This window comes from Zea mays, chromosome 3, assembly GCF_902167145.1.
Source record: "Zea mays cultivar B73 chromosome 3, Zm-B73-REFERENCE-NAM-5.0, whole genome shotgun sequence".
Taxonomy (NCBI): Eukaryota; Viridiplantae; Streptophyta; class Magnoliopsida; order Poales; family Poaceae; genus Zea; species Zea mays.
In genome coordinates, this window is record NC_050098.1 from 229738372 (window position 1) to 229756476 (window position 18105).

At 42.2% G+C, this 18105-nt stretch overlaps 2 protein-coding genes across 19 annotated transcripts; one reads left to right on the forward strand and one right to left on the reverse strand.

Moving 5' to 3' along the window:
• Nucleotides 1–344: 344 nt before the first annotated feature.
• LOC100383414 (leunig-related1) lies at nt 345–14785 on the reverse strand. 18 transcript variants are annotated; one of them, XM_020549903.2, is made up of 19 exons: nt 14284–14785; nt 13609–13706; nt 13412–13521; nt 11685–11835; nt 11545–11612; nt 11381–11469; nt 7887–7977; nt 7688–7763; nt 7358–7407; nt 5537–5809; nt 4178–4369; nt 3422–3652; nt 3215–3332; nt 2774–2883; nt 2551–2700; nt 2311–2475; nt 2091–2210; nt 998–1204; nt 345–901 (listed from the first exon to the last, which is right to left on the reverse strand). In XM_020549903.2, the coding sequence occupies exons 1-19, from the start codon at nt 14313–14315 to the stop codon at nt 755–757; spliced, it is 2478 nt and encodes an 825-aa protein (XP_020405492.1). In that variant the 5' UTR covers nt 14316–14785; the 3' UTR covers nt 345–754. The 18 variants fall into 18 exon arrangements, with proteins under 18 accessions (XP_020405492.1, XP_035821878.1, XP_035821876.1 ...); XM_035965985.1 differs by having other exon boundaries at nt 2774–2886; XM_035965983.1 differs by having other exon boundaries at nt 2774–2886; nt 5537–5842.
• Nucleotides 14786–17126: 2341 nt separating this feature from the next.
• LOC100278034 (uncharacterized) lies at nt 17127–17867 on the forward strand. The gene has a single exon (NM_001151444.2). The coding sequence runs from the start codon at nt 17261–17263 to the stop codon at nt 17804–17806; it is 546 nt and encodes a 181-aa protein (NP_001144916.1). The 5' UTR covers nt 17127–17260; the 3' UTR covers nt 17807–17867.
• The last annotated feature ends 238 nt before the right edge of the window (nt 17868–18105 follow it).

Here is an 18105-nt window from a genome sequence, read left to right on the forward strand (position 1 = left end):
CCACAGCTCACAGCCCACAGCAACTTTTTCCACAGCCACAGCCCAACCAAACAGACCGTAAGTCTAACAATGGGCCTTCGTGTTCGGTTTGAGTGGGATTGATGGAAATTAAGAGTATTAAATTGCATCTCTATTTAAAATTGAATAGGAAGTGATTTAATCTCCCCTAGTCCCCTCCAATCCTCCAATCCCGAAGGGTATTTGAGATTTCCAAAGTAGCCCTCAATTTATCACTAACCAAACAAGCCTTAAGACCCTATTCGTTTTTATCAAACTCATGGGGGATAAACTCAAAACCACTATCAGTCCACTCCAATCTCCTTCAATCCCCGTGGACTAGGGGATGAAATGAACATAAGCCTACTTTATTTGGATACTATAGTATTTACATTAATCCCTAGTATTCAACTAAATCCACATGTATTGAGTTGAATTGTGTATAAATTAAACTAATTTACACCCTAACCCACTTCAATACACATGGATTGGAATAAATACTAGAGTAGCCAAATAGGCCTAAGTGGGAGGTCAAATTATAATAGCAGTTCTCTAAATAGATAAAATTGTAACATAGTATCACCCGGCATGGATAAACAAACAAAGAAATAAGGGAAGCACATTACTGACAACTATTTGAATAGTTTGCGCATGCCACAGTCGCAAATCAACCTAGGAGATCAGATCAGCTGCCCTTTCGCTTTTGCCACGACACTGGAAATGAGAATGACACAGACGAGCGTTGCTGTGTTCAGTGTCACCTCCAGAGCTTAACGAGCTGATCATGACTCACTGATGCAACCAGCCCCGATGCACTTGACGCGGCTAGGGCAGCAACCATGCCGTCATGAGCGTTGCTGATTGTCACCGTGTTCTTCTCCCTTATGTCCCAAAGCTCTAGGGACTGCATGATGTGAAAGATACAAGCAAATGCAATGAGAAAGGTGGATATTATAAAAACGATTAGCTTAGGCCTCTGACAAGATAAGGGAGAACTTGCCTCATAACAACCGATTATAAGCAAATTCGGGTAATTTGGGTGAAAAACACACGAATGGAACTTGTTCCCGCTGCAGATCAGCTCATGTATGCATTCGATGTAGTTCCCTGAGGTAAATGACCACACCCTGACAGAATCTTCACTGACAGACGCCAGATAGTTGCCCGCGGCATCCCAACATACTGACTGAATAATCTGTACGTGGCCCTACATAAAAAACACAAGCCAAAATTACAGAGTACATCGAGAATAGTGCAGAGTAAATGCAAAAAACATACAGTGAAGTTATAACTTAGAATAGCCGCTAAGTTGCATACCTACACTTACCGCAATTTAGGAATGACATGGACATCAAGGAACTGATTATAATTCAGGAAAGAAACAAAATTTCAGCCTGGATGGTGATGAGCTGATCAAATGCTCATTATACCACAAGAGTTCTCATCATACCACAATAAAGTATAAACGTACACTCGTTTGTATGTTGTATCTCAATAATCTAGTACTCCCTCCATTCCAAATTATAAAATAATTTTGCTTTTCTAGTTATATTACTTTTACTATATATCTAGACATAGTGCGTATCTAAGGGGGGTGTTTTATTGCACTAGAGCAGTAGAGCTAATAGTTAGTTGGCTAAAAAATAGCTAGTGGAATTAGCTAGATACTAATAGGTAATAGCTAATTTGCTAAAATAGCTAATAGTTAAACTATTAGCTAGACTGTTTGGATATCTTCAGTTAATTTTAGCGGTCTACTATTAGCTCTAATGCATACAAACATGGTCTAAGTACATAGCAAAAGCTATGTATCTAGAAAAGCCAAAACATCTTACTATAATTTAGAATAGGAGTAGAACATTACATGTAACTACTCTTGCAAGTAACTAACCAAGAAAATGATACTATTTTGAGCGCTCAGCACAGAAACAAAGGGTATAATTTCTCAGCTATATGTTTGTTTAATCAAACCAAATGTATACGTGGGTGGGTGGGAGACTAGGAGTGGGGGTCATTGTTTAGCATAGACTGCACATAAGGAATAATGAAAGCCTCACCAGCGGATACTGGATGTGGGGTATCTAGTTACCAACCTGCAAAGGAGTTCTACAAACTTGTAATGTCTCCGCATCCAGTATGGATATTCCCTTTTCTGAGGCAGCTGCCAGATATTTACCCTGGCGAGGTTGAAATCTTAACCGAGTAGCTCCTCCCTGCAAAGAAAAAATACAAATAGTAACAGGGGCACATTTTACTACATTAGCATGGTACAAACACACCATATGTGAATCAGAGAAAATGAGTGTTGCATACATTGAAAACCCTAACGCAGGTCACACAACTACCATTATTTATGCTCCAACACCGCACTTCACCATCACTATCACACGAACAAACGATGTCTTCTTTGTTCGGATGAAAATCAAGTGACATGACAGATGCTGAATGACCTGTAAAAGTGCGTAGCGAATAATCTGGCTGCACACAGAAAGCAAATTAGTCATGGGATTCGAAAGTACAATATCTAAAGGTAGCTAATGAAAAAGCACATACATTGTCAGCGTCCCAAACCCGCACGGTTTTGTCAAAGGAAGATGTGGCAAGGCGGGTCATGCCAGGGCTGAATCGGACATCTGTAATTAGGGAAGAGTGCTCTTCTAATGCGGATTTACGTTTTAGCACATCTGTAAACCATAAAACGACCTGAAAAAGAAACATGTAGCATGAAATTTCTTTATCGCGTAAAGGCAAATTCGTTTCATCTTGGCATCCACACCTTTTTATCATGCCCTCCGGTGGCAAGAAGTTTCCCATCCAATGAGAAATGGCAACAAACAACTTTGTTTGTACTCGCACGGGCTTTTGCAACCTCAGTAAAACCCAACCCTGCTACAAAGAGAGATTAACAGGTTGGCATTGCATCCAACCCCTCAAAATAGTTGCAGTCATGCAGAAAAAAAACTATTAGCAAACTTATTGACTTATAAAAATAAGATGAATGATGAACATGATTTTAAAACAAATACATAAGCTCTAGAGTATATTGCTAGCTCACTGTAAAAGACAAAGTGGCAAGTTTTAACATCATGGATATTCTGTGTTCAAGAAAAAAAATTGAATATTCATATTCCAAACCAAAAGGCATGAGAAAAATAATAATAGCTATTATCCGACTGACTCAAGAAGAGCAAGGCATCAGTGGGAAATAGTAACAAACCTTTACTAGAATCCATGCAGCGTCCCATTGTTTCTCGAGGATCCATGTCATCTTGCGATAAAAAAGATTCTACATTTTCATCCAAGGAACCATCTTCCAACAGACGTTCAACATCACCCTGAAGGTGAGAGTTTTTGTTATCTTGCTGGCAAAGCAATGTGTTAAATGACGCTATGAAAGAGAACGTTTGGACCGGCATGTAAATACCAGCGGGTTTGCTGGAGAAGTCAAGCTTCCAGTGCCATCAGAGCCAAACATCATCAATGGTTTTGAAGGGCCACCATTATACTGCAGCTGTGGAATGGACATTGCATCTCCTGGCGTGTGAGTAGATGGTGTTGAGGGTGCAGAGCTAGGAGATGGCCCAGCAGTGTTCGCTGTTCCTGAACTATTAGCTCTACCAGAGGATGAGACAGGTTTCTTTCTCTTCTTTGATCCCTGAACAACGAAAGGAAAATCATAAGTGATTGAATTAGAAATCAAATCGTTCTCTTGCTAATATGAAGCATTTGGAATCAGTGCTGCAAAATTTTAACAATAGATAAAATCGAGATTAAGCAAGGGGCATAGTACTATGGAAACATAGCCGAAGACCTCTGGATACATATAGGGTAAGTAATGCTAAAAGCAAGTCTTCAAATCTATAATCAAACTGCAGCTCCAGCTTTATGAAAGAAAAGCAGCTTATTAATGGCTTTGCAACAATATAATTGTAAATGGTAACTCAAAAAGGCATTCATAGAACCCCATATATATAAGCAGTAGCAAGTAATCATATGAGGTAAAGTTAATAAATAAAACCAAGATGATCTACATGATTCATTATAGGTAGTTATAGATACTTCAGTTGTGACAAACTACAACTGTTTGCAGATTCGAATTATTTCTCTGGTTGTAGGTTGCAGCATATATCATTCATTAATACCAAAACCAGCATGAAAACACTAGTCGTATCAGACATACTTGTTCAGGAAATCCAAAAGAGTTTGGCAAGTTTCCATCAATAGGCAAGCTCCCAACTCCTGGTTTTCCATGCTGATGGAGAAGCTGGTTTGAACTTTGAGATTGCTGTCCAGAGAGCGCAGGTTGCTGAAGCTGCTGCTGCTGGCTATGACTTTGCTGCTGCTGCTGCTGCTGTAGAAGAGCAAATTTCTTCTACTATATAGAAATACCAATATAAGTACATGCTCGTATCAGAAGTAAAAAAAATGTTAGAAGACTAGTGTAAAGGGAGGAATTTGTCTGTTAAAATAGGTTGTTAGGCACACAACTACACATGTATCAGCCAAGAATAATTGAAGGAAACTATAAGACCAGTCTAACTCTCATTTCATACTGTTGCACAGATTAGCTGCATAGTATGAAAAACTCGGCCTGCGGGGGTATGACAGCCTCCGGGCATTATATTAAGAAGAAAACATTCTCACGCAGGTCGAGAAAACCCCCGAACCCCTGGCCCGCCCATACATAGCGGCACCGTAGCCCATATGAGAAACGACAACGACCGAGCTTTAGACCTGTGCTTTGGCATGAGACAGACGAGGGGATTTTTTTAACCACAGCCTAAAATTCGCTCCCACGGGAAGTCGAACCCAGGACCTGAGGAGTACTACCCAGACCACCTGACCAACTCAGCTAGAGGCTCTTTCGCAGCTGCATAGTATGAAGCAGGCTAATTATTCAAGAGTTAAAAGCAGGTTAATCATTCAAGAGCTAAATGCACGAGTGGCCCCAAACTTGTCATTATGGATGTGCAGTGCACTTAACGAGTTTAGGGATGGTCGTTATGGATGATGTCCAGAAATGGACCTGCGAGTTTAGGGATGTGCAGTGCACTTAACAAGTTAATTAGGAACCCATAAATATATTTTCAAAGTTCGTGGACCTAAGTGGCATCTCTTGACAACTTCAAGGGCCACTGATGCATTTAACTCACTATTCAATTAGGTAAGCAGTGAGCACCATGACAGAAGTAGCTAGAATACAATTATGGAAACAAGTACAGGCACAAACTATGCCTAAATTTAGAAACTATCACAAAGTTCCAAAGATTAAGAGAGTCTTGAGGAAAGTAAACAAATGGTGAATATATAACAATAAAATCAGATTAAGGCAGAAGTACGACTTTGTCTCGATGTTCCTCCATCCACCCTACTCATCATCTCACCAAAATGGGGCATGCAACTCTGTATACTAAGCTAATGGCATGGTATTTGATATGACCTTTAACAAACTAGATATGATTACTTCACAAAGAAAATAATATATCTTGTATGAACTTTGAAAAATGAGTGACTTAGAGGTAGAGATCTGTAGGGATACCTTTATTAGTATATCTATATCATTACGCGATCCACCACTTTGCCCTGGCGAACCAATATTTGGGATAACATCACCGCCGCTATTTGTCTGCCCATCCTGTCCAAGGACCACATTCCTGTTGTTAAGAAGCATCCTTAATCTCCTGGTATCAACATCGCTTGACATCGAGGACGACAGATTTTGCTGAGCGTGCAGCAAAAGCTGCTGCTGCTGCTGTGGGGTCAGAAACTGGAGCTGCTGAAATTGCTGTGGAGATTGCATAAATGGCTTCTGCTGCAGAATTCCAGAGCGAAAATGATCAAGTCCCTAAGAAGATAAAAGGAGCTGCATGTTAAAACAGAATTTTGACACAGAACATCTATAGTAGCACCAATCACATGATGTGTATTATACTTCCAAGCTACATAAAACTGCTGAATGCAGACATTCATTCTGTCACACCGCAGAACTAAATATACTACGAAGTCTGTCGTGGAACTATAAGATACAAGGGCATTATATGTGGCAGAACAAATGTGAGGCTGTTGCAAAGCGAGACGCCACTGCTTCAGGGTATAATGGAGATGGCAACTTCAGTCCAGATGATCACCAGGTTTCGGCTCCTGCATAGAGAGCCGAAGAACCAGACGAAGTCGCATTAGGGGAATCCACTAGTTTCCAGGTATGGAGCCTACCTTGGTCAACACCGCCATCGCCAAAATTTCACCAGGACAATGAATCATGAAGCAGCAGCACGATGCCCATGGATCCGGCACCAACCTCCTTGCAGCCACCTCATAGGAAAGAGGATGTTGTGCCGTGCCCACAAGCCCTCTGCTCCACCGCTACTGAGCCATGCCCTGCACCAAACTACCTCTGGTGCGCCCTCAGCTATGCCGCCACCATCAGCAGCATGCCCTCTGCTGCGCCATCACTGAGTCCACCCACCACCGCGCACGCCTCCGCTGCACCGCCGCCGGTCCCACATGTCACCCCTGCGGACATGTGGCTTGGATCTCCAGAAACTGGGGGTGTGAAGAGAGAGCACAAGGGCAAGAGCAGTAGAGCACTTGGGAAGGGATGAGCTAGAAAAGGACGGATTGGCTTTAATTAGTTAAGGTCCCACACAAATAAGTGATTACTTTGTGTTTGTGTGGTTTCTAAAGGAAGACTTTTGCTATGGAAACTAGAGGATAGTTTCAGCATTGGGACTGCACTAAGCTTTTAGTATACATATCTAATGCTAATAGCCTAATGTCTAATAGATATGGCAGATATACATATAGCAAGTGTCAAGTGATAAAAAACAAAGGAATTTTTATGTGCAGTATAGCCACACCACATACCATGGAGAAAGTGAAATATGTGATACTGTGTAGTTTCTAAAGGAAGATTCTTGCTATGGAAACCAGAGGATAGTTTCAGCATTGGGACTGCCCTAAGCTTTTAGTATTCAATATCATAATGCCAATAGCCTATAGCTTAAAAGTCTAATAGATATAACAGATATCCATATGTCCATATAGCAAGAGATCATAAAGAGAATTTTTACATGCGATATAGCCACACCACATACCATGGAGACAGTAAAATGTGATGTTGGCGAGTTAAATGCTTCTATTATAGGTAGAGGGACACGCTTGCAGTTCAGTAAACAGTAACAAAATTTTGGAAATATAAATACGCTCCTCAAATATGCAACCACAGGGATGAGCTGAAGTAAGTGTTTAGTCCACAAAACAGAAACAGAATGTAACCTAAATCAAAATCCAGAATATGGGCACGCGTCATAAATGAAGCACATGCAAAGAGAAACACATTCAATCAGATAGTAGAGCTTACCGTGAGCGGCCAGCCTTTCAGAGTTAAATTGTTTCCAGCCTGATTAGATCCTGCTAAAATGAGACGGGAGCTTAACTTCATAAAACTACCTACTAGAGTAGTAAGTATTACATGACATGATGCTATGTCAAAAGATTCAACAGGAATGATGTGGCAGCATAATCATGGTTTCAAAGGCGACTAGGCGTCCAATTGAGTGCTGGATCCACCTGGACGCTTAGGCACCACTATTTCCCAAGGCAAGCTGGGTATAACTGGATGCGTTTAAAACAGGGGGCCATAATTAACCAGAGAACAATGAGTCTAGTGAACATAATATATGACTGTTACCTTGGATACCAATCAATGAACCCTCAGTGCCTGCTGCTCTTGGTGTCAACACTGGATTGATCTCGGTCCTGATATTCTGCAAAAAAAATATGATCATTGATGGGAATGTTAATAACACCCCCCCCCCCTCTCTCTTTTTTTTCCTCATTCTTTTTTGCCCATGGAAGTGAGTGGCAAACATTTTGATATCATAGGTAACCTGTTCTGCTGTAGGTGGTTGTTGTGGGCTTCTTGCCTGAACTTGTTGCGGAGTACCTGACAAACCACTAGCAGTCCCATGCAAAATTTGCCTATGGAAGATAGCATGTCAAAATTCATGAAAGCAAGACTAAGGACACCTAGAAAGCTACCCACTCCATTCTAAATTGTAGGTTGTTTTAGTTTTGTTGCAATTCAAACTTCTCTAACTTTGACCAAGTTTATAGATGGATCAACATCTAGTATATCAAAGAGAAGTTTGACTTAGGGCAAAACTAAAACAGCCAACAATTTGGAACAGAGGGAATAATTGCTACATAATCCAGATGAAACCATAACCAACACCTCATTCCTGCAAAATGCAAAACTGCAAAAGACTATTTGTCTCTCACACCAATATTTCAAGCATACTAATGACTACACAAAAACCTATAGCCTAAATAGATGAGTAAAGTTTTTTTGACCAAGAATACATGAGTAAAGTTGGTGTTTAATCACTTTAATGATCAATAGACAGTCAATGGATGACAAACAACTGCCAATTGTACTTCAGAAATCCAAACAAGAACTGTCATGGAATTAAATAAAAAAGGAAATACAAGCAATATTTCCAATAAGTATAATCTAAATGTACCAAAAAGTTAGCAAAATACTTTATGCATGAATGTGCCTTATGAGTTATGATTAACATGTTAAGACTATCAATTGATTGCAAGGGTGTGAACCGAAATACAGAGAAGACTAGACAAAAGAAAACTAGCTAGAAACAGTCCAACTCCAAGACATTCCAGATACGGAACTTTTGCCACAGCATTCTAATAGGAGAATAGAAATGAAGGCTAATAATCATTGTTTGCCTAAATGGCCTTTTAGTGCATTTAAACAGTAAACAAAGGCTTACCATGTTATTTAGGGCCTGTTTGTTTCAGCTTATAAATTATATAATCTAGATTATAATCTAGACTATATAATCCAGATTATAATTTGTTTAGATTATAATTTATATGTAGCTGTTTGGTAGTCTAGATTATACAACTGCAGATTATTATTATCTAATACACAATATCCCTCTCACTCCATCTCACTTACGTACAGGCCAACATGACATCTCCTTCCTCTGTTCTCTCCCTAGTCCTTTTCCTGGATACGTCATGTGTAAGGCTGGTGAGGACGACGAGTGCCTGCAAAGCAGCAGTGCTGGCGAGCAGCATGGATGAGCGTAGTTGCGACAGCGGGAGAAGAAAGTGGGCCGCGCGGCGGCCGGCTGCCTACTCGCCCAGAGGAGGCACAACAGACATCGTGTGGTCAGCCGCCTACTCACCCTGCGACGGCGCAGCAGCAGCCCCCGCGGCCCGCGCCATGCTCCAAGGGCAGGGGGCGGCGGGATGGAGATGCGCAGGGCAGGAGCGGGGAGAGAATGGGCAGGAAAGGGGGCAGCGGGATGGAGAGAATGGGGAGGGGGAATGGCGATCGTATAGAAAAGAAGATGTTGGCAGATTCTGTAATTTACATTTACATAACCATGGGTAGTGGATCTTTTTACCAAAAATAATCTGAAATAAGCTACTCTTGAGGAGATTATGAGATTATCATGATCTGGGCATAGATTATATAATCTGGACCTATAATCTAGGTGTTTGTTTGCCTGTCGGATTATTTGCGCTGGATTATATAATCTCGCCAAATTATAATCTGAAACAAACAGGGCCTTAGGCCCTAAATGGTTGGACAGTTTTAAACCATTAAAAACCATCTAAACATAATCGGGTTAAATGTGATTAAATGAGCTAATGGGCATTTAATTCACCATTTAGTCAATACAAGGACTACAATTGCCAACATTGGCACCCAACTAGTTAACATCGTAAGTATAAGAGGTGGAGTGGAATGTAGTTTTCTTCCAATAAAACTATTTGATAGAATTCTTATTTTTTTACATGCCTAAATATGCACACTTTCTAGCATATTTGAATTTTACATACACAAATATGTACTCCCTCCGTTCCAAAATAGTAGTCATTTTAGCACTTTATTTAAATGACTATATTCAAATGGATGATGATGAATCTAGACACATACATCAAGTATTGTATGAATCCTCTAATTTCCTAAAACGAATTTTATTTTGAAATGGAGGGAGTATATTTTAATGTTAAAGCACTTCCAAGAGTTCCCAAAATCATTGAGTTTTCCAAGTCGCCAAAAATAATTAGGAGCAGCAAAGAAGGGTCTTTCCAGCAGTTTCACAAAGGTAACTCATAAAATATATAAAAAATAGAGCCAAGGGAAATTTTCTTGGCAACACGTGGGTATTTTCGCTACAGTGACAACATCAAGCAGTGCGCAGAGTGTCCTCGCCAGTGGCCCAGACAATGTCCTTGAGTGCCAGCCGAAGCTCCTCACTACAGAACAATTGGTACTCTATCATGTCGCCACTGTCCTTCACGTCCACCAGGAGCACCAAAGGTGTCACGCTGAAGATCTCCGCGACCACGGCTAGCCAGCCCCTGTGCGCACACGCGAAGCGGCCTTCCACACGCACACCCCATGAGTGTTTTTTGTCATGCGCATGTTTGTATTAAGTTGCATGCACCAACCAATTCAACCCAAAAGCTTAAGCTGATAGGAAGAGGTGGACAATTCACTTATATTATATTCCAACACCCCTCCTCACGTCGAGCCTCTTTTAGGTCTCTGACGTGGAATATAGGAGTGAGCAACAATTATTTTATTTAATTGTGCATACCAGGATTCGAACTCGAGACATCTGGCTTTGATACCATATTAAGTTGTATGCACCAACCAATTCAACCTAAAAGCTTAAGCTGATAGGAAGAGGTGGACAATTCACTTATATTATATTCCAACAGTTTGTACCACGGTCAGTGATCAACGACTCCATACAGGAGACCACGTTGTTGGCGGCCTTGTATCGCGATAGGGATGCTGCCCACAAAGGCCTGAAAACCTGGCACGGGGAGGATACACAGACGCGACTGCGCGGATTTTTCCACACGGGGGCTTAATTTTCCCAAGTGCCAAAAGATTGTGAGCTGGGGTTGGGAGCTGTTGATGTGTTTTACACAACCATTTAGGTCATTTAACTCCATTTAAACAGTCTAAACAGCCAAAACGCTAAACAAAGGGTGACCGACTATTTACCATTTAGTGTTTAGGATAACACTGCTGTATATATATCAGTTCATTATTCAATATAATACTAATAGATCACGAGTTTCTGTGCTGTTCTGCACTCATGGTATCTGGAATTCTAGATAGTTAGACAAATAGCTGCCAACTGTAGTAGGCTTTTTTTACCATCACAGTCCAAAAGGACGCTTCCTACAAAATCTTTCGTCTAAATAGAAAATAAATAAGAGCTTTTGGAAATCCATCATCATGCCGAAAGAAGCCTATGTATTCATGTCTGCCATATGATGTAACTTGTAGCAATGAAATATGCAATGCACACGCAACTTAGAATTTTGCACATACCCAGAGGATTGTCCAGCTGCAGCTGCTTTCAATAGTGCTTGGTTCGGATCAATTACTTGTCCCACATTTTCTCCATATCTTTGCTGCAACTGATGTTTTCATGACACGATGTGATAAGAGTAAACTAAAAGATAAGAACTGGCAGATCTAGCAAGGTGTGGTACCTTTATTGACGCCTCATCCAGAGAATCCCGCTGGGGAGGGAGCTTTAACCTCTCTTCATACATTTTTGCTGCCATCGAATTCGCATTAGCTGGATTTTGTCGGATTAAAGGATCATTCCCAGAAAATCCACTTGCAGTACCATTGAGAAGAGAACCATCTCTACGCTGCTGCTGTTGCTGCTGCTGTGCAGCTCTATGTAACAGCATTTGTTGCATTTGTATTTGCTGCTGCTGTTGCTGTTGTTGAGGTGGCTGCTGGTGTTGTTGTTCCCTTGCTTTAATTAGCTGAGTCTGGAAATATACAGGAAATGAGGAAAGTACAGCTAAATTAGCACCGTCAATTCAGTAGTCATCTCCCATGTCCAAAAAAACAATTAAAAGCAAAAACAGTTACAGTGTCAATAACTAGTACAGAAGAAGCTCAATAATGATTTGTGCAGAAACAATGGAATCAAGAGTAAACTGATGGCATATCTAAACGAGGCCACTAACAAGCAAATCTTGGATTCACATCTCAGAGAGATGGTTCTTTGCAATCTACAGAGGTATTGGTACATAGGTGAATCCTAAGGCATGGTTAAAATAAGGAGGGAGGGGTACACCAAACCAATGTTATTAAAAAGTCGCTTAAGCGCCTTTTAAGCGCAAAACACTGCTAAGTGCATAAAGTGCTACAACATTTCACGAGAAAGCGTAAAGCGCTCGTTTTAAGCGCTAAAGTGCCCGTTTTAAGCGCTAAAGCGTCTGTTTTTGGTGTTTAAACGCTATGGGCTGTAAAAAGGGCACGCTTTAACGCTTTATGGAACTCTAGCCCAGCCCACGATTGAAAAAAAAACTTACCCTAAAACCGTCAGGCCTCAGGCATCACCACATACGCCTCCACCTTTGCGCCCTGCTCTTCTCAGCCGCCTCCCTGTGCTTTGCCCACCTGGTGCCTGTCCTCCTCGCCTGCTGCCCTGCTCTCAGCTCGACGACGATGAGCTCGTCTGCCGCCTCCCTGCTCCCCCGCTCGGCTCCGCGGCCCTGCATCCCCTGCTCCCCCCCCGCGACCTCGCCTCCCCTGCTTAGCTCCGCTACCTGCGCCCATCTCTCCTACTTGCCTCCTCAGCCTCGCCTCCTCCGCCAAGCGTCGGCCAGTGCCCACCACCCATGCTCTCAAGAAGATGCTCATCTCCCATAGTCCCCTGCAGCGCTCTCATCCTCCTCCCCTCCCTTGCTTAGTTGCACTTGTGTTATTCTGGTGATGTGGTTGTGGACATGTCATTTTGCACAATATTATTATGTGAACTTATGTTATTGTCTGAAATTATGTTATTTAACTTCATCTTATTGTCTGAAATTATGATATATTGATATTTTCTTATGTTGTTTAAAACTATGTTTAAACTTCGTTTAAAACATTTAAAAGTCAAAACTCCACCCATGAACATTTCAACATTTTGTCGTTTTAATAACCTTGCACCAAACTTGGCATAGGATGATAGGAGGCAGTGGTACAAGTGAACTTGAGTGCAATTAATACCCAGAAACTTGTCCATAGATAAGAGCACGTGAAAATTAACTATCCACATACCTAAACCACGAGTAGTCTTTAGATCCCCTAGAATAATATAGTTTTTAGGTTTTTATTCTTGAAAAAGTTGGGGTTTCAGCACTAGCTTACCCCAACTTGCAAGCACTAAAAGTCTGTTGTTGGCGTTGTTGCCGCTGCTGCTACAGAGGATTTGTTGTAAATATATAGAATGTAGAGGGTACCACGCCCCATTTAGAAAAATAAGTTAAGGCAGATTATTTCTGTAACTCCATTTGAAAACTGGCTGTAACAGGCAAGAATGAAAAGCATGGTTTAGCATGTCCACATGCATACCTCGATATATGATGCTGCAACATCTGAATGCTTCTCATTTGTTCTTGCTATGAATATATCCCAAAATACAGACCACCACTCAAAGAGAAAGCCACCAGGAGCATCAATAGCTACAAGAAAGATAAGCTCAAAACCATGGCAGTACAAAAATAAAATCAGGCTAAAAAGACTCCATTGTGACTGTTCAAGAGGCGTACCAACTGGATCTGATGAGACCTTGCCTTCTGCTTGGAAGGCCTTTGCGGTTGCCTGCAGGTTTCTCTTGACAAAATAGTCATATATGTACACATCCAGCCTGTTTCGTCGTTAAGTAATATAAAAGATCATTCAGTTCTTCTGAGGAGGGTCGAAACAAACATGCGTCTAATTTATATAGCTACATCACCATCACAAACTGGATGGAAACAAAAAAAAAACATTCGGAACGGTACCACATTTATTTGTCCTATTACCTACAAGGAGTCAAGAAGTCAATGACTTGAGAATACAAGGAACTAGCAACATCTTTTATTGTAATGGTTGTCGATTCTCGATTGTAAGGCATCATCTGTAGGCCTCTACCAAGCTACCAATCCGCCCATGCAATCACAGCGACACCACACGGTAGCCCCAAGAATGTCCCAATCTCCCAAAAATATTCCTTCTAACTCCATACATGTAGTTTATCCCCGAAGAAAACCGGACTCCCCAAAGAGAGTCAGGCTCAATGAACCCTGAGGAGGAATCAACAGACAGCTTTGTCTGTCCAGCAAGGCAACTGTAGAACGGCAAACGCGAACATCGGAACGGCGAGATAAAAAAAACAACCCGTTTCAAAAAGAAAAGAAAAAACATCTTAAACCATCGGGAAACAACAGACAATGCACGCTCACATCTTATCCGCCTCCCAGTTCGTCTGCGACATGATTGCCGTTCCTCGTGGGGCACACTGGCTGACCCACCCACGAGCAGTGTCGCCCCTCCCCTTCTCCGGCCACGCTCAACCACCTGAGAGCGAGCCCGCGTGTAGCGGCGCCGACCGCCGGGTGGTCGGTCGGTGCGTGCGCGGTACCCGATGCGCGGCGTAAACCCTAGATTTCGCAGCGAAGGCGAAGGCGACGGCTCAGGGAGAGAGGGACGGGGGTTGGGGCTGGAGCTGCAAGCTGTAACGGCGGGAGGCGAGAGGGAAGAGCAGAGGTGTGGGGCAGCCGGGCAAGGAGAGTTGGAGAGATGGGAAAGAACAGGGGGTGCTATCGAGGGGACATGGGCGGGTCGACGCCGCGGCTCTGTGTGCGCTAGACGGCAAGAGGCATCGATTTTTCGGTGGTATCTGACTTGGATAGTGAATGACAGGTGGGAACGAGAGAGAAGACGTCCAGTGGGGGACAACTGTCAGTGACTAGCGCTGGTACCGGAGGAGTGAGGGGCGTTGTGCAGCCTGCAGGCTGCAGGGCACAAGGAACCTATGGTGGGGCCCTGGTGCGAAGTACTCTACTGCTGCGCCGTTTCCACCTTTCGATTCGATTGGCGGTTTCCCGGTTTGCATCTGTGTGTTCCTAGGAAAAAATGAACGGTTGGCGCTTGGTCACATACCAACTGCAGCGGAATGTGAATTGGGGAATGTCCATTTTGCAAAATCGGGAAGAACGAAATTGCTGCTTGTTTGAGTCAAAATCGCTAACCACGGTGTGATAAATATTGTCATTCATGCGGCGTTACTGTAGACATCGGCATAATAGATTGTCATGGTTGGTGTTGAGCGCTTAATTTGGCAGCACCGATGTACAATCTGATGGATAAACCCGGATAGTTTATTGTCCAGGTTCGAATAGTTCGTGCACAATATGATGGATAAACTCGGATAATTCACTGTCCATGTTCGAATAGTTCGTCACGTTATAGACTGTGTACCAAAATCACCTATATAGTTACCAAAACCACTATTTTGTAACGTAGAGTTGTCGGTGTTTAGAACCTTCTTTCAGCAAGTAAATTTGTTAAGTAAATTTGTTGTACGAGTTCTGAGCTCGCGGTGGGTACATGATTTATATTGGTTCAGACAGAACGTCTATGAAATATAGTCGTCCTCGACTCAAACAGTGGCCAAGGGGTGGCCGATCAACTCTAGAATGTACAAGGACTTTAGGCCAAAAAACATACGTCGCTGATTTCTAGAAGATTCTAGACATCATCTTGTTACGACGATTTTCATTAGTTCCGAGCATATTTTGACGTGGGACCAGTTGGGTTGTAAATCTTATTTTCTTAGCTTTCCAAAAAAATCTAAAACGTCGAAAATGCAGTTTTTATGTAGTCTTGGCGTCCGTTTTCGTGAGGATCATTCCTGCAATCTAGTTCGCGAACAAACTGGACTTGAACTCCCCTTGAGCTTGGGACTCTGATTGGACCTTCACCATATAGTGTCGTCCTTGTACTCGTCATTCTCTCATTCTTGGTTTTGATTCATCCTCGACCTAAATTCGTTGGTGCCCGTAAAATGTGTTGATGTAGTGCTTAACCTTACTCCCCTTCTTAAAGTTGACCTTGTTGTTATAAAACATACAAAGAAGGTAAGTGGAACTAAACGTGATATGGTTAACTTTAGCACAGCCCTTTAATTGATCATATTGTTTCATGATAAAAGGAGATTTCATATTTAAACAAATTATACTCGATGTATCATGCATTCTACTTTCCAATTATATCTCCCAGTAACATTATATGTATGTTTAGATTTACCATGGCAAATCAACACTAAAAGAAAGTTTATTCTCTAAATTATTTAGATTACATAGAACATCAAATTCAATATAGCATAAAGTATTTAAAGAAAATAACAATTTCAGCTCATCATGGACACTAGTTATAAAATTGGATGATCTAATTTTGGCACAATTAATAGAATCAGAAGCAACAACACCGAGTTTGTTCCCCAGTTGTGGCATACAAATAACAGTATTATTATTATCACAACTCTTTTATATCACAAGTAACAACAATTTCTTATAACAAAGGCATCTCAGATTTATCTGAAGTCATGACATCAATATAATTACTCAAATTATTTTTAGTATCATCCATAGAAACAAATTGTTCTCTCATAAGTGCTCTCACACCTGTTCATGTTTGTGGTTTCTCATAGTCGTGCAAATTATTCCACTATACTAATGCATCATTCGTTAAAGTATTAGCCATAATTTTAATTTTTCGCATGTCGCCACATATACAACGTCATAAAAAATCTTATCCATTGATGCTTCCAATTTATTATACTCATTTGCAATATTTTCATTACAAGAAGAGAAAGATGGATATATCGAGCCTGAGGGAGACGAATTAGCATCAATGGTGTGGCTCTCAAAGGCTTTAGTCAATGTGTCCATCATCTCCTTCATTTTCAAATACGAGACACACTCACCACCAGTAGGCTTAGAGCTCTTATCATTGTCTGTTTAGGTCTTTGGCCCTGTCGTTGTTAGTACAAAATGGAGAAAAAAGTCAACAAACAAACATTGTGAACCATACAACTACTATCGAGATGGTGGTGGAACACAAGTTATAAAAGTGTTTTATACCACTCTTACATGTTTCTTACCAACAATACAACTCACAAACGGTGGCCGGTGTAATTGCCCAAAAAGCATGGGTGTGGTTGCAAAGGAGTATATTTTCTGCTCGAGTGAGAGGTGGAGCTTTCGGAAGGCTATATATAGATAGCCATATGCTTCCAATATCTAGAGTAAGCACTCGCCCAACGGTGCCATCTGGTTCGGTGGCACCATGTCGGGCATCTATAAAGTGAACCCTAGGCCGCTAGGCTTCATTTTTTGATGCCCCATCCAGACGCACGAGCGATGATGGCGGTCCGGGATGAGCGAGCGGCGACGGCGCGACCTCGGAGGCGCGAGCGACGGTGCCCCCTTCGCACGACAGCGGTGGTTCCCCGACGAGGGGGCGGTGACGATGACCCCGGAGGCGCGAGCGCCGGCCGTGGCCCAGGGAGCCGCGAGCGGCCAGAGGCTCGTGCGGCGGTGTCGACCAAAGGTGTGCGCGATGGTGGAGGTTCCTCGAGTGCGCACGGCAGCGACGACCCCATCCAGAGGTCGCGCGAGGCGGGACTGTCTCCAGCGGCGGCGGCCACACGAGGCACGCGTGGCTCCGGCAGTGTCGGTGGTCGCGCAAGGCGCGTGCTGCAAGGGTCTGTGGTCCGCACGACGGTTCAGGCGTCCTTCGATCACCAATTCCTCCGATCTAGTGGTCTCGGTTGCGTCCTCAGACGATGACCTCCCCCAATCCTTTGTTTCATACATGCGGTTGTTGGGTGACCACATACTAGGATTTTTTTCATTAATTATGATGTACGATGTAAGTATTTATGCAACTTTCTATAATGATTTATATCTTGCACGATATTAGCATCCAACTTTTGCGTGTATGCTGTGGGAACGAAAATATCATTCAAAATTTTGTGGGCATGCAATGGAAACTCTCAAGACCTATCATAATTTTCGGATGTGCATAAAAATAGGAACAACACGCATGTGTCTAGTGGTTGCCATATTGTTCAGATCTGCCATAAAAATAGGACCGCATGCATGCGTCTGATGAGGGACGCACGTAAATGCATTTTCCTAGTGAAGGGACGATATATAACTGCGTACATATTTTTATGTCATTTTGTATGTATATCTATGTCAACATCAATAGGTTTCCAA